The sequence below is a fragment of the Candoia aspera genome, chromosome 18 (assembly GCF_035149785.1).
Source record: "Candoia aspera isolate rCanAsp1 chromosome 18, rCanAsp1.hap2, whole genome shotgun sequence".
In the NCBI taxonomy this organism is placed as follows: Eukaryota; Metazoa; Chordata; class Lepidosauria; order Squamata; family Boidae; genus Candoia; species Candoia aspera.
In genome coordinates, this window is record NC_086170.1 from 7706934 (window position 1) to 7730964 (window position 24031).

Sequence of the window (24031 nt, forward strand, 5' to 3'; positions counted from 1 at the left end):
AGGGGGTCAAATTATGAGGGGGGGTGTTAGGAGCTCTAAGCGGGAAATGGGTGCCTTGCAGATGCTTAAGGTGTTAATTTCACTCCTTGAAATGCTTGACTCTCCCCACCTTTTGACTGGCCAAGCAAGGCTTGGAGCAGCCCCTGAACCGATGCTCTATTCTGCCTCTGGCAGAGGGAGAGAGAGGGAGAAACTTTACATTTCGCTTACTCCCAACCAGTGCTTGAGATCAGGAACTGGACATGAACTGTTTCAACTTCTACCATCAGGACGGCGCTACAGACGACCGTATGTCAAAACACCTAGACATCGAAACAGTTTTTTCCCTCGTGCCACTGCTCTGTTGGACTCCTAATTAATGTAGCATGATATAATGATGGACAATGTATGGTAAGACACGACTGCTAAGATGTGACCGGTAATGCTCTGTTAGATGTGAACGTATGTTAGACAACAGATGCCGTACATTGTCCCTTAATTCTCCCTTTAAATATGAGTGTGTGTTGGTTGATAGCCGTAGTATTATTTTCCTTCAATTTTTTTTCCTTCTTCATTGTATAGTTTTAGTAAATAACATTATTACTTTACCATTGTTTATTTTTGATGTTGTGTAAATATATTGAGAGGTCTTCCACCGAAGTCAAATTCCTTGTATGTATAATCATACTTGGCCAATAAAGTATTCTATTCTATTCTATTCTATTCTATTCTATTCTATTCTATTCTATTCTATTCTATTCTATTCTATTCTATTCTATTCTATTCTATTCTATTCTATTCTATTCTATTCTATTCTATTCTTCTATTCTATTCTATTCTATTCTATTCTATTCTATTCTATTCTATTCTATTCTTATTCTATTCTATTCTATTCTTCTGTTCTGTTCTGTTCTGTTCTACTCTACCCTACCCTACCCCACCCCACCCCACCCCACCCCACCCCTATCCCTATCCCTATCCCTATCCTATTTTTGAGACCAAGAGCTTCCAGGCTGGGCTACCAACTGTAATTTTTAGTAGCCTGGGCTGACCTACTTATGTCCATCATTCAAGACCCCAGCCAGCAGAAGTAGATTTTGTTTTCCCTGCTGTATATTGGTGAATGTGTATATATCTAGTACAGCCTTAGTTTTATTTATTTAGTTTTTATTTATTTAGTCATTTAGTGAGTTAGTTTGATTTCTATAGCCGCCCATCTCAGCGAGTGACTCTGGGCAGCTTACAACAATAAAATATTTACCACATTTATAACCTGTATTTCCCCAGGAACCCCCCATTATCAAATTGGGCGGGATGATTTGCCCAAGACCATCCAGTAGGAAATGGGAGGGCTTTGATTGGGCTGCTTCCATCTATGAGCACATCTTTCCACAACATTTCGTTGTTTCAGGAATGATCTGTTTGTGTCTCTTCCTGATGCAACAGAAAAGTAAATTAAAACGAATACACTGTAGGAATCTTTCTTGTGTGTATAAGAAAGATAGCACTGCACTGAAACAGGAACTCCACCTGATCACGGATGGGTTTGGACAATGCACTGAATAATCAACTCAACGAGATCAGTTGCTGCCACAAAAACACCAAAGTCAATGCTAACCATTAGCATGTTGTGCAAATGTGCATCAGGTGGATCCCTCCCTGACGGGGTGAATGGTGTGGTGCAGATCCAAACAGCACCTTTATACCTTTACAGGCTATAAAAGAGGGTTTGAGTTATATTAGATTTTTCTACAACCGGCAAGAAATTACTCTTTTGCCTTCAGAAAGGCACAGGAACTTATTTCTATTAAGAGAGGGAACATTACGTGGTGCTGAAACAGCTCTTTTTGGGTTTCCGGCCTGCGTGTACGAGGTGTGTGCAGGCCCACACTTGTGATACGCAAGCTCCATGAAGGGGCTTACCCATCCCGGGCTTGGACTGGCTCTGGGCAAGGCTTTGGCAGTCAACGATCGCCTTAGGAAATTAGATTCCCACTGCAGAGGGACAGCCTGCAGTCCAAGCCGCCTCTCCATCTGCAACGCAGGCTGGCTGCGGGTCCTCAAACCCAATGCCCCCTCCTGTGTCCCCCCAGCCTGCAGCCCGTTCTAGAAAGGCTCCCGAGAGCCCAGAGGCTAGCTGTGCCTCACCTGTGGCGGCAGCGTCTCAAGAACCGCATGATCTTGCGAGCAGCTTGGTCCTGTTTCTTGGTGAGCAGGCTGCTCCTGTTGAAGAGGAGAGGAAGAGGGACAAGTGTAAACGGCTTGGTGGCTAGGGGCACACAACGTTTGGGGTGTGGGTGTGTGGCAAGAGTCACAGTGGTGGAATTGATATCTCTGGTGCACACACACAGCTGGAGCTGGATTTTTTCCCCTTCTAGGTTTTCAAAGGCTTTTTAAAAAAAGTAAAAAAAAAACTTTTAAAAACTGTTTTTTAAAACTTAAAACCCCCTAGAACTTATACTTCAAAAGCGTGGCACTCTGTGCTGATTTTGGGGGGCCAAAGGGCCAATAAAAAGGGGTTCAGATACTGCACACAGGACTAGCACCTTAGATCGCCTACCCCTGCTCAGAACTCTATGGCTGGGGTTCACACAGCTCACTGAACCAGGTATTACAGTAAAGGTACTCCTCACCTATATGACCTTGGTTTCTCAGTCCGGTCTATCTTGTTGGGTTGACACCAGGCCGATTAAAAACTTCACTGACACAGAAGGCTGAAGTTTGTGAGTTTCAACCCTTTTGGGGGCACCTTTTGGGGGCTGAGCTTGACATGCAGACCCAGCCTACTTCACCCTTCTATATTCCCGAGCCAAGTATGCAATCTCAGAACCTCCATTATGTTTTCACGCCAAACGTAAGAGCGGAAACTTCCCCAGGTTTCCTGTTTCCAGATTAAGCAGATCAGAAGCAGAGGAGCAAAATGGGCAGGGGGGCCCCTATCCTCCACCCCATCTTAATCGCCTAATTGATCCTCCTGACTATCACATACTTCTATTGTTGGTTAGTGTCTCTTAACAAGCCACATTACTTGAAATTCATTTTAAAAGATCTTATACCCTGGAAGGCAGGATATTAAAAATCACACTAAAAGTAAGAAATAAGAATATTTCCTCACTCAGCAGCCACCTCATTTGCCACTCTGAAACAGATCCAACCTCTTCGAATTTAGCCTAGTGGGCTGCACAAACCCAGCTGATCAGAAGCTTCATAATCCCTGAACAGAGACTTCATTTAGCCTCTGCTCCTCCTCTGCCTCTGGGAACTGGCCCAGAAGGACCATCAGAAGACCTACTCTTCAGGATCAACAGGAGCAGGACTCTCTCGGTCCACAGCAAGCCAAGCAGGCCTCGTGGGAAAGCTGATTTTGATCCCAGCAACCGAGATGGAATTGCTTGTCAGGAAGGAGAATCTGATTTCAAAAACTCCACGTACAAGATGTCATGAGCAGGAGGGGGCCCCCGTCCAGGGGGGAAAACGCATGCGTAGTAGCGAGGAGTTGAGCAGCCATTCAAAGAGACACAGAACAGACCCACCTCGACTTTCGGGGTTTATCTGTCTGGGTTTTTCCCACGCTGCTTCAGTTTGTTAGGATTTTCTGTCTACTGTAGCAGTAATAAAACACTAGAGACCTACTCCTCATCTCAGCGTGGTTCCTGGCTGTTAGGACACAAGGCCTGTCAATCCTTCTTGACGAAAGCTACCCTCTTCCAGCTCCGGTACATCTCTGGCATCTTCTTAAAAGAACATTTCCGCCCACTGGGTTCCCAAACAGTCTTGAATATGTAATTGCTCTCCATGTTTGCTCCCCACCGAAAAATGGGGCCAAAGGCAGAATGTTGGTCTTACCTCCACATGTTAGCCAAATCTATTCTGCTGCTTGATTTAACTCCCTCCCCACAGAAGGTCAATGGAAGAAAATCCTGAACAGGCACTATGCCTTGTGGGTTGTGAACAGCAGAACTGCACCGATGGAACATCTGCTTTTAAGACGCTATCAGGATCAATTCATTGCCCTGCTTTTGACCTTATTCCCAGATAGGACCAAAAAGCAGCATGCTGCATTATCTCCTCTCTGGTTTTGACAAGGAAGTCTCTGTATTTACAGCTAAATATCTGGTTGCTGCTCTCATACTAAGGGCACAAATACTTACAACCGAACCACTGATAGCGAACTCTACTGTGTTGTGCTTAATGTCTTATGTAAGACCTTGCGAGTTTCTTACGTCCTCCATGGATCTGGTTTGATCTTTTGAAACTTCTCTGTCCTTAGTTTTGATGGAATGGTCTCAATAATACAGTCAACAATGCAACTGTTCTGCTCTCCCTTCCTCCTGCCTTACATGGCCTTTCCGTGGAGCTGTCAGTCATACAGAGGCTGGCAGTGAGCCTGTTTTAGAAGTTACTATTTTTACTCCTGCGGCCGACAGTGGCTCCTGTCAGCTCCTCAAAGGGCAACTGCAATTTCACAAAATTATACAGGGCCTCCAGAGAAGGCCATGGTCTCCCCCTGATGATCAAGGAGAAGCTCTTCCCCCCCCCCTTCTCCCAACAGAGGCCCACCTGAGCTTCTGCTGCACAAGGGCAGCTGTCCTGCGACTTTGCCTCCTCTTGCCGAATTCTTTGTAGCTGCGATAGAATTGCTGGATGAGGACAGCCGCTCTTCGACTCTGCTGGAATTTCTTCTGCTCGTAATAGCTTCGGAATTTACTCTGGATAAGGATGGCAGCTTGGATCATCTTTTTATAAAGTGCATACTGCAAGGGAAGAGGGCAGGAGGGGGGGTGGGGAGGAAAGAGAGAGAAAAATTGAAGCTGCCTGGCAAGCAGAACAGCCCCTGCAATGCATGACGACAAGTTCCTTTGAAAAGCGTGGGGTTTATCCCAAATAGGAGGGAGATTTACCTGTTGCAGCTCAGTCACCTTAAAGCTATACTGTCTAAAAGCTTGGAGAGGCTCAAACTAAAGTTAGATTTTAAAGAACAATGACCGAAATCGTTTCTTAATTATGGAATCATTCCAAGTAAGCATGTGTTTCATAACAACCTTCCGCTGGGAGAAAAAGAGAATCTTTCCCTGTTCTGCAGGAAGCATAACCATTCTTAAGAAGGTCTATCTGAATCACTATAAACTTGGCCAAGACGTTCATCAGATTTCACTCTACTGCCAAAACAATTCTGGGTTTTGCCAGAAGAACCATCTTGCTGCCTTTAGTTCAAGTCAGTATCTTTTTAAAGGTATGTGTTTTTGTTACAAAAATCCAGAGTCAAAGGTCTTGGTGGAAAAATTCTGGTGTAATAAAAGGGCCTGAAGATGCAGAACCAATGGCTCTATTAAGTCAAAAAAGGAAGGGGATGCAGGGCTACAGAAATCAAAGATCATCGTGCCCCCTCTCCCCCGTCCAAGCTGCTTCTCTGTTTCACACAAGGCAGGAGGCTTTTGACACTGATGGCATTTCTGGGGCCCTGGAGCCGGATACGTGCCTGAAAACCGGCAGGTAGATGGGGCCATCCTCTATCCAAGGAGGTGGCCTCTCCACATAAACAATGAGAGGGACACGCCTCTTCTCACAAACACTCACAAACACACCTGATGCCAGGGTGCCATATAGCTTCTGCACTTAACACAGAAGGACTGGCTGGATTCCTACAACTGAACAACCTGCTATGTTTATGCAGCATGCATTTCTCCTTTCTTCAGTGCCAGATCCTGTGGGCTCATGACAGAGACTCTGCTCACACAACAGGCTGAAAGATTATGCCAATCTTTAGTAGAATTAATCACCATTTTATTGTCTTAATTGGTCTTAATGGGATGTGTAGTTTTCTTTTGTACATTGATGACTCTTTTTTCATATGCTGCCCAGAGCCATACTGAGTTGGGCGGCCACATGAATGGTTTAAATAAACAAACCCATAAACAAACAACGGCGGTTGTGTTGTACAAATCCAGCCCTTTGGGTGAGATCACAGTTCGAAGCAGTGTATGGACCCAGAAATATGGTTGATTTGGTAGCTAGACTGTGTTGTGAGCAAAGCTACATTTATAAACCTGGCAGAATTATGCTATGCCACCGAAAAACAAATCAAAGTCAAAACTAACCAAGTGTGAACGCAGTTGCCAGAATTTTAAGTGACTTGGTTAAGTCTGTTAGGTGAGCCTAGTCACTACACTGTTGGGCTGAGCCAGGTGTTTCCCCCGTAGTTGCCCCAGGAGCCGAGCAAAGGGGAAACTCCCACGCTGGGTAAGATGCAGGCACTGCCCCGTTCTCTGGCCGCCAATGCCCGGTACTTGGACACACCCCTCACTCTGAACAGAGTCTTATTTATTTCGTTAGCCACGAAGTATCCTGTGAGCAGCAGGGCTTTGTGCGGGCTCTGATAGAAGCACGCCCCCAGTCCTTCCTGGATTTCTATCGCAATCCAAAATACAAACTGAGGGAAACCAGACTGTTTTCTCAGAAGGAGCAACTGGGAAGCAACCTGTTGAATTGGGGGTTGGAAACGGGGTGTCACAGGAAACTGGGGCTGGGCAACAGGTGAGGCTCATGGCATAGTTAGTGGCAGATTTGGGCTTCATCAAAAACACAGGTCACCCCTCAGGAGCGATTCCAGCACAGAAGCCTCCCCTCAGATGAAAAAGTGTTGGAAAAGCAGCACAGTGGGCTGTGTTTAATGTGAGGGCAGGGCACATGGGGTCCCCTGAATTGCCATCTGGAGGGAAAAGGACCATTCTCTACAAGCTGCATCAAAACATCCACCTGCCCCTCTGGAATCATCCAAGATTCCTGTCCATTTAGCCTTCCAGCCTGGCCTTGCCCACCCTCGCAAATGTGCCCGGCTGGGGTCAGGGGGAGGCAGTGGCTTGCGCAGGGAGCGACCTCTGCAGAAATGCCCCAGGGCCCTTCTCGGCATCTTCCGCTTTATTTTCCTAATTGCTTTGGCCAAAGGGAGCCAACGGCATTGGGTGCAACTGGTTGGACACGCTCATGTTATTGAACCAATGCAGCATTTCAGACCAGTGACGTTCGCTTCCTCTCCGTTCCCCTCCTTCATGCAGCCCAGAATCGGAGAACCAGAGAGGCGGGAGGGGCCCTACCCCACCTCTGGGCAGAAGCCCTGCTTAAACCTGCTCTGGGGAGGGGAGCCACATCCCACACAAGCGCCCACCACCCTACTTTCCTAGCTGCATGTCTCTGGCTCGGGGCCCCTGAAAGGTTCCCTCCTCCCCCCTACAGGACAGGCTGGCATTCACAGCAAAGCAGCAGTGCTGGCACCCAGCCTCCACAGCCGGGCATCGTCCAGATGTGCCAGACAAACGTTTCTCCCTGGCTTGCAAAGGGTGTGCAAAGCTCACAAGCTCGGTGTGTTGCGTCATTACCTTCAAGGCTATCCAAGTAAGCTTGGGTGGGAGAAACAGAAAATACAAGGTTAACGTTAACAGTCGGCCACTTCCGTCACCGGCAGCACAGAGCAGGCCCAGCGCAGCCTCTGGAGCCTCCGCTGGCTCTCAAAGGGCTTCTCTGAGAGCGAACAGAAGCTGGAGGCTGCCGGCCACGTTCAAGATCGCCAGCAACTGGGGGGGGGAGGCGGTTGCGAAGAAGAGGGCTCAGCAGCAGCAATTCTGCAGGGAGCCCTGCCAGGGACGGCGGGTGAGGTGGTGCTCGGACAGGGGAGCCTGCGGAACAGCTCTCTGTCACTTCTCCCAAAAAGTTCCTGGCTGAGAATGTGGAGTTAAAGAAGGGGTGTGTGGAAAAGAACAGCTGCTGCCACCACTGAGTTGCGCCCGAGGTGAGTTCACACCCCAGAGAAACGTCGCCAGCTGACTGCCAACCTGCCGCCTTTCTGCTTCCGACATGGAGAAAGGGAGTCTGCTCTGGCTGCAGGCTGCCTCCTCCCTGCTCCAACCAGCTGCCCAGCGTGGCATACAGGAAGAAATCGGCAATTTTTCAGAGGCTTATTGTCCGCCTTTGAACACAACACAGGGCCTGAAGGGGCATCGGGACCGAGAGTGACAACTCTACAGCAAGGGGCAGTGGTGAAAGCGTCCCTTATGAGTGAGCCAGCAGGCCCTCCTCCTCTCCCCGCAACAGGCCGCTGGCGTAATCATCGGGCGACCGCAGCTGTGCCCAGAGCACCACAGACACGGCGGGCTTTCTGAGGAGTCCCCGTCTGGCTGCCCTACAAGCTGGTATCAACAAAGCAGGGTGGGAGTAACGCATGCCAGGGAGGTGGCCTCGAGAAGCAGCTAGGGTGTCCCTCCAACCTACAGTGCCCCCAAATCTTCAGAATATTCAAGCAGTTGGAAGAGAGACTTACAAGCAAGCGTTTCCAAGTATTCTCAAAAACTTGTGGATGCTGGGACTGGAGCCCTCCTCTCTCCCCTACATGGGGGCTGGGGCTACATGGGGCTACATGGGGAAGGAAGGGCATTGTTGATGCACAAGAGCTTCTCTCCCTGGAAGTTGGGGAGCGTGGCCAGCTTTGCCGCTGATCCCCCTTCCAAGCAAGGTCTGAAACACCCCGAGGACTCTTAACTGTGTCAACGGATTGGCCAAAGGGATGCTTTCGACATCCAAATCGCGGCTGATGAATGAGGACTGAAGGGCTGAGGTTCCCCTGGGGGAGTTTGTGGTCAGGGAGCTGAAACTGAAGCCCCCCCGAATCTCAGGTGTCCTTCTAGGGAGGAGGCCAAGAGGAAGAGCATGAGGTTCTTTTTCAGAGAAACACCCCCCAAAGGGGGTAACTGTGGCCCAAACGGTCCGGGTCAGCACCACATGACTGTTTGGAGGTGCCAAGCGTACAACGGGACTCTTAAAACAGGCCAGTGGGGTTCCTCTCACCTGCTTGTATTTCCGGTAACAACGCTGAATGACAGCTGCAGCCACTTCCTGTTGTTCCCGGAGGGGACGTCCCTGGAAAGCAAAGGGAACAGGCAGTCAACAGCAGTGAAATCACTTCCTTAAAGAAAGGAACAGAAGTGCAACGAGAGCGTGGCTGGATCCCTGAAATAAAGGAAGCAGTGCCTTCCAGCATGCAAGAACCACCTTCCTGAAGGGGAACTGAATGCTGTGGATTCTCAAAGTATCTCAGAAGAACTGTATTTTCAAGATGTGGCCCACGGGGCATTAGAACACCACCACCATCTCTTCCCAAGGTTCTTTGATTCTTTTTCATGAGACTTTGTTTTCCTGGAGCATCTCCGTTGCCCTTCTCTGAGCCCATGGTTTGTTTCAGCCCTTCATAGAGGGTGGTGCCTAAGCAGGCTCTGATTTTTGGAATCTGCTTTTCGGTTTTTGGAACTACACCGTTCTGTTGACGGATACTCGGTTTATAATCAAATATTCCATGAAAACTATTATCAAGCTAGCTATCCCCCATCCTGTATCTGTGCATTTGATTTTTCCTAAGTGAAGGAAAAAAATTATTTTATTCAATTTTATTGCTATTTTCAGCCCATTACTCTAACTTATTGTGAATTTTCCCTTGTAGCATGTTATCCATCCCAACGGTTGATAACCATTCCCTCCACCTTTTCATCCAAAGAGTAATAAAAACGTTGACGATGCTCCACTGGGCCCAAATCCTGTGGCCACTTGGCTAATACGTTACTCCAGTTTGATGAGGATCCACTGATTAGCACACTTAGAGTACCATTTCTGAGCCAGCTACCTGTTATGCCACCCGCCAAAAGCTTAGCTTGCTTGCTAATCAGGATGTCTACGGGGACTATCAAATGCTTTGCTGAAGTCGAGCTACATAATGTCTCCAGCTTTCTCACATTTTCTCAAGAATGTTATGTAATCAAAACTGGAGATGGGGTTCATTTGGCAAGGTTAATTTTAAATATATCCAAATATATCTTAAACATATCTTTATGCTGCTGTTAGCATCTCTTGCCAACCGTGGTGCATTCTGAACTCCAGCTTTTTCACTCTTTCTAGTTCCAAGCAGTAGCAAGCGTTTCACCTTCATTTTACTTATTTATCATCACTTGTATGCTGTCACAACTGCACAGCTCCAGATGATTCACAACTTTACTCAAAGAAGAGCAGAACCTTGGAACCAAGTAACCCTAATTAAAAACAACGTAAGATATTGTCAATCCCCAGTAGTTTCTCCTCACCCCGTATGGTCTGGTCTGGTCTGACAGAGTTGGCATGCTCCAGGTCCCATCGATTAAACATCGCCACCTGGTGGGACACAGGACTCACTCCTTTTTGGTCGTGGTTCCTGCCCTCTGGAGCACCATCCCACCTGAGATTCATCCAGCCCCCACTCTGAACCTGTTTAACTGAAAGCCTGGCCCTGAGGAAGACTGGGTGGTAGACTCTTCATAAAGGTAAAGGTAAAGGTTTCCCTTGACGTAAAGTCCAGTCGTGTCCGACTCTAGGGGGCGGTGCTCATCTCCGTTTCAAAGCCTTGGAGCCGGCGTTGTCCATAGGACACTTCCGGGTCATGTGGCCAGCATGACTCACGGAACGCCGTTACCTTCCCGCCGAAGCGGTACCAATTAATCTACTCACATTTGCATGTTTTCGAACTGCTTGGTGTGCAGAAGCTGGGACGAGCAACAGGAGCTCACCCCGCCGCGCGGTTTCGAACCGCCGACCTTCCGATCGACAGCTCAGCGGTTTAACCCGCAGCGCCACCGCGTCCCTTCATAGACTCTTCATAGTTGCTTAATTAATTGTTGTTTTCCTCTGGACTTCCTTCTGGGATATATATGCTGTCTTTTTATTGCTTTTCTACTGTTGTATCCTGTAAACCACCCAGAGTTATACAGGTTGAGGCAGTTTAAGAACTTAATGAATAAGATAAATAAAACAATGTTAAGCTAGCATACTGTCAAACGGATATTAATCATCAAAGCCATGTTTTTCTCAGAAGATGACCAAAGGAGAGGCTAACTAAATCTCAGGCCAGGGCAGGGGGTGGTGGGCTAGTAATGGAGGGTGAGGGCAGCAGCACTGCTTTGGTGCCCCTGCCTGTTTCACCTCCAAACTCAACAGCATCCTCTCAGAAGCAGAGCAAATAGGGTGGCTAAAGTCAACTTGAAGGAAGTGGTGCAGTGGATCTCTTGAAGGGCCTTTTAGGTGAAAACCAGCCCCTTGAAATGTACGTGGAATCCTCCTGGGAGCCAGAGTAGCACTTGCAATATCAAAGTTAGAGTGCTGAACCGGCTCGGAGCAGCCAGTGTGCAAGATGCTCCATCTTGCGCCAGCTACAGTTTCGGAGCAGTCTTCACAGGCAGCCCCAGGAGCAGTGCATTTCAGTCACCCAACCTGGAAGTACATAGCATGGGGGATTCTTGCCAAGGCCTTCCGCCACAGAAGGGGCTGCTACAGCTGGGCACCTCTGGCCACGGCTTCTATCTGTTGATCTAGGTGGATCTATGAACCCAGGAGCTCCCCAACGTTGCAGACCTACTTCTTCAGGGAGAGCCACATCCTGTCCTGAGTAAAGGGGGAGGCCCCTCAACTACTGTAGTTGCTGGATTAAACAGCCATTTTGTCCTGCCAGGCTTCAGTCTCGACTTATTTTGTTCCTCCGGCCCCTTACAGGCATCTGGTAAGAACCTCCACAGGATCCCCAGTTCCACTCTGGATAGAGATAGATGTACAGCTGGGTATCACCAGTATATTGGTGATAACTCACCCAAATGACTGGATAACCTCCCCGAGAACTTCATGTAGATATTTAATGCTGACCCTATAGCACCCCATATAAACGGCCAGCTCAGGAAGAGATGGACCCACCATAATATCTTAGCCTTGACTTCCAATCCTTGTACCATCATGGCTGACTGTACCAAAAGCAGGTAAGAGGCCTTCCGAACAAGGAGAGCTGCACTCCCACCATTCAAATGACTCCTGATGGGAGCCATCCACCAGAGCAACTAATGCAGTTTCCATCCCACATCCAGGTCTAATTCTGGCTAAAAGGGATCCAGGTTAGTGACTTCAAGCTCCTTTGCATGATGACCTTGGCCTCTTTCCATCTATGATGCATGCCCCTTTTTCCCCTTTCCAGACTCCACTGAACATTTTTGTTAGCCACGCTGGCCTTGCATTTTCTACATTTCACTGAAATGATCCACAGTTTCATTGCTAACATCATTAGTATTAAGTCCAGATTAGCTGATGCTTTGTGCGTTTCTCTGTCCTATGAAGGGTAATGTAGCTGCTGTGGAGTGACGGGGAAAATGGCTATTCCCCCTCTTCTGTCCGTGCCCGTGAGTTTTCCAAACCTGTCTGGTCCTTGACTGATCCAGTCTGGAACAAGCATTGCTGTTCTACTCACTTCTTCTCCTTCCTCCTCGCTGTACCTACAGTCGATCACCTTAATGATAGATTACCTGCTAGCTTGGCTGATCATCACTACTCCCACTGAGAACGTTTCACCCCGTTCCTAGGTAGAACTGAAAAGGTGGTCTGCGGTCGATAAACACTTTCTTGCTCCTTGAACGGAATCTGTTGTTTTCAGCACTTCCTCCTTGTTCCTCGGTGGCTTTCTGGCCTCCGCCCTAGCTGGGCAAACAGGCTAAGTCTTTGTTTATCTGTGCAGTCTTTAATAAAACTATCCCAGACAAACAATAGCCAAGATGAGTATCTGAACAAGACTGAACAATTTCTGCACATGCATCCCACCCACAGCCTAGATCAATGTTTCTCAGCCTTAGCAGCTTTAAGATGTCTGGACTTCAACTCCCAGAATTCCCCAGCCAGCATGGCTGGCTGAGGAATTCTGGGAGTTGAAGTCCAGACATCTTAAAGTTGCTAAGGTTGAAAAGCACTGGCCTAGATGCTGGTTTTCTCTTAACAAGGGACGGGTTGGGACCTCAGCACAGCAAGCAAAGCGGCTTCAGGTGATCTTACAGAAGGCATCATCCTGAGATGCTCTGCTTGCTTCCGTAAGACATCCTTGTCACTTTGGGTGGTTCCTGATGCAGAGCAGGGGAGACATGGAGAACAACCCTGGTCACTACCTCTCAGATAAGCAGGAAGGCAAACATCTCAAGTAACGCAAATGTCCTTGGACGGGACCTTGAGGCACCCACTCTTTGGCAGAAGAGTCACTCTTCCTGCCTTGTGGCCATTTTTGGTGCTGCCTCCTCCAGGATATGCAGGAGACAAGCACGGACCCTCACTTTCTACTATGCTTTCTGGCAGAAACTAGTTTTCTTCCCAAGGCACCAGAGAGTGGGAAGCTTCAGCATCCCCTTGTCACTTCTCATCTGCCCCTCCCCTGCGGCCACTCACCTTGTATTTCCTGAAGACTGTCTGGACCAGCTTGGCAGCTTCGTAGAGCTCTCTTTGCTCATGGTCAGAGAGTGTCAGCTGTGCAAACTCGTTTTCCACCTTCTCACTGGCGGAGGCGCTTAGGAATTCTGACCAGTCTGTTGCCGAGGGCAGGCTGGGCTTCTCAAAAGCCATCTCATTGACTGGCGAGCTTGTAGGGCTTAAGCTGGTCTGGGAGGAAGAGGTCAGGGCTCCACCATACAGACTCCTGCAACAGAGGGACGGAAGGAGTGTCACAGGAGGCCACAGGGCTTCTCACTGGCCTGAGAAACAAGTGGGGGTGGGCGAGCGGGGTAGAAATCCTCAGGACAAATCAGGTTAGGCTGCAGGGGGAGAGAAAGAAGCTTTTGGGATCAACCTTAATGGAAGTGAAGCCGGAAAAAGTCTGACTGAGTAATTGCTTGGTGGAAGAGGTAAGCCTCTAAAAACAAGCTCAGCATCTCTCCGAGCACTGAAGAATATGAATGGGGACGTGGGGAGGGCTCTCACATTGGCTTTTAAAAAGAGAAGCCAGTGGAAAACACAGGAGTGAAGGGGGGGGGGAGTTTGGGAGGGGTGGCTTGAATTGAACCCTTTTCGTTGCGTAGATAAGGCCTTCTCTCTCCCTTCTTTTCTGACCAGCCTTCTCTCCCTTCTTTCCTCTCCTCCCTCCTATTAGCTCCCTCTAGATTTGCTCCTTTCTCTGCCTCATCCTACCACCATTTCATCCAGGGTTGTTTGGCTGCTGGAAGAAGAGAGGGAGGGGGAGGTGTCTCATAATTCAAACTGATCTAAACAAATTTAGCCCCCATGCTCCCTGCCCTACTTTTGAATAAACATTCTCAGCATTTCTGAAGCATCTGCCCACATCCCAGCGGACACGGGAAGGTCTTCCTACACAGATCCTGCATTTATTAGCCTTTTGAGCTAGCAAGGAAGGACAGAGGCTGGAAGGGTGCCTGTGATCTGCAGGGCTTGGAAGTGCCACTCCTCTCTCTGACGTGGCTTTGGGCATTCCTTGAGGAGCTCTCCCATGGCTAGGTGGGCACCTTGGTCCCACCAAGAAATGCCTCCTGCTGCCGACTCCCTATTTCCAGCATGTTGGAAGTTTTGGCAAATCCAGCATGCCTCATTGACATGTAGATTAAGTTGCCCCAAATGCAACTCTGAGGAAGCTGTTCGTTGCCAGTCCCACTTCCTCTTTCGCTCTCTCTCCCCCTTCTCCACCCAGGGAGAGGCAGCGTGGATGCTGCTCTCTTCCTCAGGGCCATGTGCTTGGGCCTTGATGAGGGATTCTGCCCCTTTCTTTCACACACCTCTTGGCAGCTGTAGGGCTGAGAGTTTAGGGCAAACTATGTAATTAGAAAGGAAAGAACAAAGGAACTTCATCTTTTTCCACCAAGATGGATGTAGCAGAAGCAACAAAGAATAAAGTCAGTAAGCTTCCTTTTACTTCTTAACCTAATGTGTCTAAGCGTGTGATTCTTTATGCTTGGGAGGGCTGAATGTGTAAGATCCATAACCTGTGTTTCTCTGGCATGCTCATTGAAGCTATCTAAGATAATTTCCTTTTTCTGTGCCAGCTTCTCAGCTGCGTTCTAAGCTCTGCTCCGTTTCAGTGGTTCTAGCAGGCCGCTGAATTGGCTTCACAGCAAACCTCGGGCGTTTCTGCCATTTGCTGATGGGTTGCTAGTAAGGGGGCTGCTGCTGTAGGAATTGCGGCAACTGATGGGCGAGCTGGGAATCCAGAGGGCTCAGGGGCTCAGTGTCACAACATCCCTTCTCAGGCATCTGGTTGGGGAAAGGGCAGAAAGCCACAGTAGTGACTGGGTGTAAGGGAGAGCTGCCTGTTGCTGCAGTCTGTGGTTCTGGAGTATTTTTTCCCAAAGGAATGGTCCCTTCTGGGTTAAAGGAGCTGCAGTCTTCTAGCCACCACCCTGGAGCAGCTCTGGGCTCTAGCAGGCTTAGATTTAAGATGGCCAGATTATAATTTAAAAAGAACAAGTCTCTAACCTTGGCAGAGCCTGAGGTAGGAGACTGTAAAGGCACTGGGAATGGCCTTGAGGAACAGGAGGAAGAGCTGCTGCCAAGGCAAGATAAGAGAGCTCTGAGCCCGGGCCAGGAATGAAGTGCAAGTAAACATCTCAGACAAGACCACTGCTCACGAAGATAAAGGGAGGGAGGGGGACGCGTGTTCAGACTTGCAGGATTCAGTTACTGTAGCTTTACAATAAAGTAGTCTTGACCTAAGTGACTCTGGATTCCTAGTCTGGTCTACCTTGGAGGGCTGACAGAGACACAAAGTTTAGACTGTTCTGCCCAAACATTACATGCAAAAGGTACCACCATTTGTGAGCACCGCAGCCAGAGAGGTAAGGGCAATGCGTCAAATTGTCTGCTTCGCTCATTCTGAACCTGATGTTTAGTCGATCAGCTAAATCTTTCTTAATTAATCTCTCCCAGTCAGATTACAAACCTTTTTCAGAAGACTGTTTGGGTAACACAAGTTAACTCCGCTACTGTATCCATCTTGATTGGAAAATTCAGAGCGGTGCTAAGGCTGAGCAGGGGTTAGATCATCCCAAGTTATTGCTGGGAAAGAGGGAGAAGGAAACGCGGGCATCTAATTTTACTGAACGGCCACGGTCTTGTAGCTTAAATCCTGGAAGCCCTGTCTCATGTGGAGTTCAGCTATTATTTATGTGCAGACATGCAGCGCCTGACCCTCCAAAAGATGCTTTTCCTGATCCAGCACATGAAAATAACCTGTTGCTTCACCCAGGACTGGTGCAGACGAGAAACCATATCAATTCTTCTTCTTCCCCGTCTCCCTAAAATGAGTCTCGCATCTCCATCTGGATTTTCGTGAGATTCTGTTTCAGAGCATCAACGAAAAACAACATGAGAGGCAAATCTGGATCTCCCACACGAAAGAGGTACAAAACAGCTTGAGTATTATTTCAACTCCTAGGGCTTGCTTTGCGAACCCAGCAGCGGCTGGCATTTTTTGGATTAAGCATCCCAAAGGGGGCATATCAGGCGCTGCTGGATCCTTGTGAATTTGCCTCCTTGGTTCCATCCGTGCCTGCCGGGTGAAGGCTGGGGTTGAAAGGGAGGAAGGACACGTGAAGCCGGAGGCTCCCAGGGTGAGATTCGGTAAAGGGTCAGGGGAGGCCAGCACAGGCCTTGACTCTGCTCTGGGAGGCAAGCCCACAAACCTTATCTGAGCAGCGCTGGGCAAGTGGTCCACATCTGCAAGGTAACTGGCCAGCCAGCTCATCGAGGTGCTGATAGCGGCACTGTCTGTCCTCTCCGCTTGGGACGCCTCCTCTGCCGGCACGAAGTTCTCCTGTTTGATCCTCTCTGGGGTGGCTTCGATGATGTGCTCTGCTAGAGTCATCATGGTCACCTGTAGGGGGCAAGGACAGTTACCACAGCCCACCAGAGAAGCCCTGGAGCAGCAGGAATTTCAGGGTTGGGGTGTCTTCAGCTCTATGGGTGGGAGGGCTGACTCTTCTGCCCCTGAATCCTGCACTGGCCCTTCTCAGATCCCCAGTCCAAGGTCTGCTGTGGACACAAGTCCCACTCATCCCAATGCCACATCTGGAAGAGACCGGGTGAGTGGATCACCACTTTTGTGGGACCAAGAACAACTTCCAGTCTGTCCTTGCTTGCTTCCTGGTTCTAGACCAGCCTCGCTGAAATCCAGCTTTGCAGCTTTTCTTTTCTATTTTTTAATGCTGCTGAATACACTGGGCCCCCCTTTTAATAATTTAATCATAGCTAGGTATTTATTCTTTACATCAGACTTGTGAATGGTATTTGCTGTCTTCTTAGGAATACATGAAACCTGAACTAGAACAAAATATTGAACACTTTTTCTGGGCCGGTCAAACCGCATTCCAACTGGGCACATCTTAAGGAGGACACTGACATCCTGGAGAATGAACCAGGATGTGAGGGAACCATACATTATGAGAAATGAGTTGGCTGTGTTTAGCCTGAAGAAGAGACAATGTGATTGGGGGAGACACGACAGAAGCCTTTGAACAGGACTGTTGTGAAGAAAGGAGCAAAGCTGTCTTCTGTTGCTTAGGAAGACAGAAGGGAGTTGACCACAGAACAGATTACTGGCATACGATAATCCCACTTGCACTGCAGATTCGGGACCGAGCAATCCTATGATATCCTAGTGATTATAGATTTTATCTATCCATCCATCCAATTTGTCCCCGCCCATCTCCTCCCTTCAGGGGACTCTGGGCGGTTTACAGTAGATGCCTATCCATCCCCACCACACTTACATGGAAACCAAATGAACTTATTTCCCACATCCAGATTTCATGCTCCATTGTTTGTGGATCAAAGCAAGGGGGCAGATAATGAGCCAAAGGTTTAATAATGGCTAAAACTGGTTAATGCAATAGTTTAGAATTAAACCGAACAGCAGCACGCTCTTTGGGGTCTAAAAGCTAAGCACTATTTTAATGGAGGAAAAAATCCCAGGCATCTGGGAAACACTGGCTGTGACAAGGGACATCTGTCCTGTGGCTGCCACACAATCTCTGTGCAGTCACTTGCCACGTATGACACTTCTCTTGGCATGCAACCAGCTGTTTCTAAACGACGCTGATGCTGCCTGCGAGGAGGTGGGCCTGTTCCCTGTGGAACCTGAGAGCATTAAAGTAAAGGAGATTCAAGGGGAACGTGAGGGAGAGCTGAACGTATGGCCAGCCGGTCAGTGGGGGATGGCTTCTAAGGAGGCTTCTGCGAGTGGGTGGCCAGGTACCCTCCAGGCGCCGCTCACCTGCAGATCATCCATGTGGTGCAAGCAGTCTTCACTCTCTGCACCGTCCCGGAAGGAGAGCAGCTCCACTTCCGCCACGTCCCTGTCTGCCATCATCAGCATGCTCATCTGCTCCCGCTGATGCAACCGCTGGGCTCCTGAGTCCTTCCCCAGAGCCACCCCCTTAGGGCCGCCGGCCACCTGCACCGCCGACATGCCCAGGTACGGCTCCTTCGGCCTCCACTTGACCCTGCTGGGGCTGCGGTAGCCAGCCAGATCGGGGAGGAGCTCCCGGGCATAGTCCTGCCCCCCGTGCCTGGGGCTGATTGTCTCGGGGAGAGGGGGCTGAGTGCTGGAGCCCAGCTTCCGGGCGCTCGGCTGCTCCAGGCTCAGGGCAGTGGAGAGAAGCTTCTCCCGCCGAGTAGAGAAGTATTCAGGATTCAGTTTGTGTTTTTTGGGTGCTGGGTAATCCTTCTGGCTCTCACTGCTGTAGTAACTGGAGGGTTCGGACCGAGGCCGTCTCAGTTCTGAAACCAAAGAGAGGGAAGATCAGAAGCAAACCAGGTCCGTGGAGCACGCACTGCTGTCTTTCTGCTGAACAAGCCGAGGGGCTGAAGAGGCCCCGCCAGCTTTGTCACTGGGCCCCCACCGTGCGAGGATGAGGCAAGCGAATTGCCCGTGCAGCTCAGAGCGTCTCTCCGGCTGGGCTCATTCAACACACCGCTGGCAAACTTATTCTCTGAGTCTACACAACTGAAGGCTGCAACTCATCAAGCAAACCCGCCTAAGCTCAACGACTACGCACATTGCGTAAAGGTAGCCAGCGTGAGCTCTTAGGGAGAGGGATGTCTGCCCCTCGGCTGAAGATGGTTGTTCCGAGGGTTCTTCCCTCCACCAACTGGGAAAGAGCCCAGGGACAATCCTGGATGTGGTTAAGCCGACATCAAGTGTGCATGCCCTCCCCACAGCCAGTGACTATACAGAAGCGCTCCTGCTCTGTCCCCATCTTGGGGTCACGATTTGGTCACACATATAGAATACCCAAAGCAGTTTTTACAGACTAAATACTCCAACTGATAGGTCTTATTTGTGTGTTAAGCATGGCACCTTCCCTGCCTTCCACAATGCTAGGAACCAAGGCTTTCTTGAGTCAATAACCCTGGTCCCCCAATCTGCCTGAACTGGGAAACCATGCTTACCAGTCTTGGAACAAACTGGGATGGAGATCCCTGGTGTAAAGTTAGTTTCAGGTCCCAACTTGTTATTCTGATAAGCAGTGAGTTTTTCTTTGAATGGAAGGGGATCCTTTAGTTAACCCAGAAAAATTGTTATTGGTGGGGAGGGGAAAGCAGAACCAGCATAGGCAGCATCTCTGACATGCAACGAGGCCTTATCAGTGTTCTTCAATATCTGCACCCAGCCCTAACCTAGACTTCTGGTGGCTAGCAATACAGTGCAGAAAAAAAGAATACAAGGTGACAATAAAAACATCAAATCATAATATACTTATTTCCCCAAAATCTACAGGCCAAGAGCACCAAATTGCCTCATTCCCTGAAAGCTCTTCAAAGAAGATAGTCTTAAAACCAGCCATGGGGCTGCCTCCCCCAGCTTCAGGGGAAAACCATTTAACAGGGCAAGTGCGATCACCCCAAAACACTGCCAGAAAACAAGGGACTATCACAGGTTCTTTGTTTATTTCGGTTTCAAGAAAGCCCAAAAGTTCTTTGTTTATTTGGGTTCAGAATTAACAGGCACAAAGCCCTGAAAACTTGGACAGTTGGTTGTTTTTTCCGTATCTCCCTTCAGTGGCTGGGGGGAGACTTTTATTTTACAATGGAAAGCTTACCAATAAAAAAACAAAGGAATTGTAAATTATAAACGCCTTCAACTAGTTCAGAAATTAATCTTAATAATAAAACTATTTTCTGCTTTAGCTGTTTTCTACAAGCTCTTCAGCTACACCAGTGTTTCTCAACCTTGGCAACTTTAAGATGTCTGGACTTCAACTCCCAGGATTCCCCAGCCACCATGGCTGGTTGAGGAATTCTGGGAGTTGAAATCTACGTATCTTAAAGTTGAGAAACGCTGTTCTACACTGATGGTCGATAACGTCTGACTTGTGTTACGCATCAGGTGGTTCATACCACCTGAAAGAAAGTTGCTGAAGTGCAGAAAGTATCTGAGTTGGTCAGGAGTAGAGAGTTAGGTATTATTAATTCCTACAGGGGACGATTGGAAGATAAATTTAATGGATTTGGCACCGTGAGAGGGCCAATAATAACATTCTTACTCGCCATCTGGAATTTTATATTTTATATTTTTGCACTTATATATTTATATATGTAGGGACGCGGTGGCGCTGTGGGTTAAACCACTGAGCTGCTGAGCTTGCCGATTGGAAGGTCGGTGGTTCGAAACCGCGCGGCGGGGTGAGCTCCCGTTGCTCGTCCCAGCTCCTGCTCACCTAGCAGTTCGAAAACATGCAAATGTGAGTAGATTAATTGGTACCGCTTCGGCGGGAAGGTAACGGCGTTCCGTGAGTCATGCTGGCCACATGACCCGGAAGTGTCTATGACAACGCCGGCTCCAAGGCTTTGAAACGGAGATGAGCACCGCCCCCTAGAGTCGGACTCGACTGGACTTTACGTCAAGGGAAACCTTTACCTTATATTTATATATATCATATCATATCATATCATATCATATCAATATATATATATATATATATATATATTTATATTGTTTTATTTTATAATATATTATTTCTCTATTTTTAACTGTTGTAAACTGCCCAGAGTCGTCATTACAAGATGGGCAGTAAAGAAATACGACAAACAGACAAACAAATAAATGGTTTTGGCAGAGATGGCGAAATTGACTACATGGATGAGAGAAAATATTTAGTTTAAGTTTGTTTCTGGTAGAGAATTGCTTTTGGAATTTTTGCTCGGGAAAAAAACTCAAATATTATTTTTGGGTTTTGATTATTAGGTTCATATGGATTATAGGAATGAGGTTTATTTTAGTTAAAACTGGAGTAAGAGATTGATGTATTTTTTTATCTACATCTTTGTTGTGAAAGGTCGGAAGTCATTCTCTTTGCACCTTTTTTTATTTATCTGCTCTTTGAATGAGATGGGTGGTGACCAAATTTGGAAAAATCAATCAATAAAATATTTCAGCACTTCTTAGCATGTTTCTTTTTTCTTTAGTTGTCTTTCAACCTTTTTCTATCTTTTTATGTTTTATCCTTACTCTGAAAAATTTAATAAAGTTATTATTAAAAAAAAGGAGTGGGTTAGTTAGTTAGAGTTAGAGAGTGTGTGTGAATGTAAAATGTAGTTGGGGGTGAAGGAGATGGAGAGAAGAATCGATTTTGAGGGACAGACAGAGAGCGTCACGGAAGGGGGAAGACTGGAGATAACTGAGGTAGCTAAAGAGCCAGTTTGGTCTAGTGGTGAAGGTGCTGGGCTAGGAACCAGGAGGCTGTGAGTTCTAGTCCTGCCTTAGGCATGAAAGCAGCTGGGTGGCCTTGGGCCAGTCCCTCTCTCAACCCAACCCACCTCACAGGGTGGTTGTTGTGGGGAGAATAGGAGGAGGAAGGAGCATTAGGTACGTTCGCCACCTTGAGTTATTTATAAAAATAATAAAGGTGGGATTTTGTTGTTGTTTATTCATTCAGTCGCTTCCGACTCTTTGTGACTTCATGGACCAGCCCACGTCAGAGCTTCCTGTCGGTCGTCAACACCCCCAGCTCCCCCAGGGACGAGTCCGTCACCTCTAGAATATCATCCGTCCACCTTGCCCTTGGTCGGCCCCTCTTCCTTTTGCCTTCCACTCTCCCCAGCATCAGCATCTTCTCCAGGGTGTCCTGTCTTCTCATTATGTGGCCAAAGTATTTCAGTTTTGCCTTTAATATCATTCCCTCAAGCGAGCAGTCTGGCTTTATTTCCTGGAGGATGGACTGGTTGGATCTTCTGGCAGTCCAAGGCACTCTCAGGATTTTCCTCCAACACCACAGTTCAAAAGCATCGATCTTCCTTCTCTCAGCCTTCCTTATGGTCCAGCTCTCGCAGCCATATGTTACTACGGGGAACACCATTGCTTTAACTATGCGGACCTTTGTTGTCAGTGGGATGTCTCTGCTCTTCACTATTTTATCGAGATTTGTCATTGCTCTTCTTCCAAGGATTAAGCGTCTTCTGATTTCCTGACTGCAGTCAGCATCTGCAGTAATCTTTGCACCTAGGAATACAAAGTCTTTCACTGCTTCTACATTTTCTCCCTCTATTTGCCAGTTATCAATCAAGCTGGTTGCCATAATCTTGGTTTTTTTGAGGTTTAGCTGCAAACCAGCTTTTGCACTTTCTTCTTTCACCTTCATCATAAGGCTCCTCAGTTCCTCTTCACTTTCAGCCATCAAAGTGGTATCATCTGCATATCTGAGATTGTTAATGTTTCTTCCAGAGATTTTAACTCCAGCCTTGGATTCCTCAAGGCCAGCTTGTCGCATGATGTGTTCTGCGCACAAGTTGAATAGGTAGGGTGAGAGTATACAGCCCTGCCGTACTCCTTTCCCAATCTTAAACCAGTCCGTTGTTCCGTGGTCTGTTCTTACTGTTGCTACTTGGTCGTTATACAGATTCTTCAGGAGGCAGACAAGATGACTTGGTAAAAGGTGGAACAGAAAATTAATAACAATAATAACAACAAAGAGGTGAGCCAGGAAGAGTGAGGCGGTGGACCATGGCCAAAACACAAACCGATTTACCAGACCGAAACATGTGGAACTGCTGTCTGTCATGCCTTCTTTCCTCCCAGGCCTGGGTTTGCAGAACATGCTTAACTAAAACATGTAAAGTTTGATTAACCTTAAACAAGTTTTGGTTTTCTGAGGCTGAACGTGCCGGGTGAATGGGCTGCTCAGCTGGTAGTTTAAGCTTCACTGTGTCGTGTAACTCCAGAAAGTGCATCAGCTGAGTAGCCACATTCAGACCCTTTTTTCCCTCCCAGGCAAGGCAGCAACCACGGTTCTGCCTGACCAGGTGGCATCCATGCACACACAGACCGGTCTTGGTACTGTCGCACGGCAGCTTCCCATCTAACTCTTATTTTTAATTAGAATTATACAACCCGGTGGGGTAAGGAGCCTGGCCCATGGGCACCACGCTGCTGAGCTTGGCGATCCCCATTCCTGGAAAATGTAGAATGGGCACCACCATCCCTCTGACGTTTTCTTTGAGGAGGAGGACAGAGAAGGCCTTTGAAAAACCTACCTGTATTAGAATTGGGAATCACGGTGATTCCCTTTTGCTGGTCCTGAGAGGCGATTATTTTGCTGGGCCACTGGGCCGTCCAGTTCTCACCACTGGGCTCTTCCCGTGTAGGGCAGGGGATCCGAGGGGCCGGCCTGAGTTGCGCCTGCTCTTCCCGCTGCAGCTGCTCAAGGCATTCGGCCAGCTTCACGTGGCCGCGGGAGCGGGCGATGGTCAAAGGCAGCCTCCCGAGCGAGTCAGGGATGGAGATGGCCCGGCGGTCCCACTTGTACAGGACCACAGCTGCGTCCATGTGACCCAAAGCACATGCCCACATCTGGAAGAGAAAGCAAAGTTGGGACGTCATGGTCCCAGTCTAAGGCGCAAGGGGCTTCCTTCCACAGGAGCCCAGGTCCTCTCAGTGGATGTTCAGCTCCGACTGGTACACCTTAGACCTGCTTTGGACCCTGCGCCAAACCACAGGATGGCTGAAGAGATCTGCTGGGGTGCTCGGCCCAAGTGGGACTCCGCTGATCTCTCACAGTTGGGCACAGCAACAGGGGCTCCGTTGCAACCTGCTCCTTCCCACAGACTGCGCCATGAGCTGCCACGCCAGCAACATGAGATGCACACCGTCGTTCCAATGGGAATCTCAGGCCACACCATCTATGGCCCCTCCCAGCAAGAAACCTCCCCCCATTTCCCAATCCCAAGCATCCCACGGCCCGAGCTA

At 48.4% G+C, this 24031-nt stretch overlaps 1 protein-coding gene across 4 annotated transcripts in view; it reads right to left on the bottom strand.

The window, feature by feature from the left end:
- The window catches only part of LOC134507216 (calmodulin-binding transcription activator 1-like), a 51323-nt gene that overhangs the window by 19010 nt on the left and 8282 nt on the right, over positions 1–24031 (bottom strand). For 2 of the 4 annotated variants that reach the window (XM_063317713.1, XM_063317714.1), the window contains exons 5-12: positions 23320–23635; positions 18062–18567; positions 16473–16663; positions 13237–13483; positions 8818–8889; positions 7356–7376; positions 4540–4733; positions 2128–2202 (exon numbers count right to left, since the gene is read on the bottom strand). In XM_063317713.1, the coding sequence (XP_063173783.1) occupies positions 2128–2202; positions 4540–4733; positions 7356–7376; positions 8818–8889; positions 13237–13483; positions 16473–16663; positions 18062–18567; positions 23320–23635 (1622 nt within the window). The remainder of the gene's footprint in view (positions 1–2127; positions 2203–4539; positions 4734–7355; positions 7377–8817; positions 8890–13236; positions 13484–16472; positions 16664–18061; positions 18568–23319; positions 23636–24031) is intronic. The other 2 variants (XM_063317716.1, XM_063317717.1) reach the window with 1 other exon arrangement.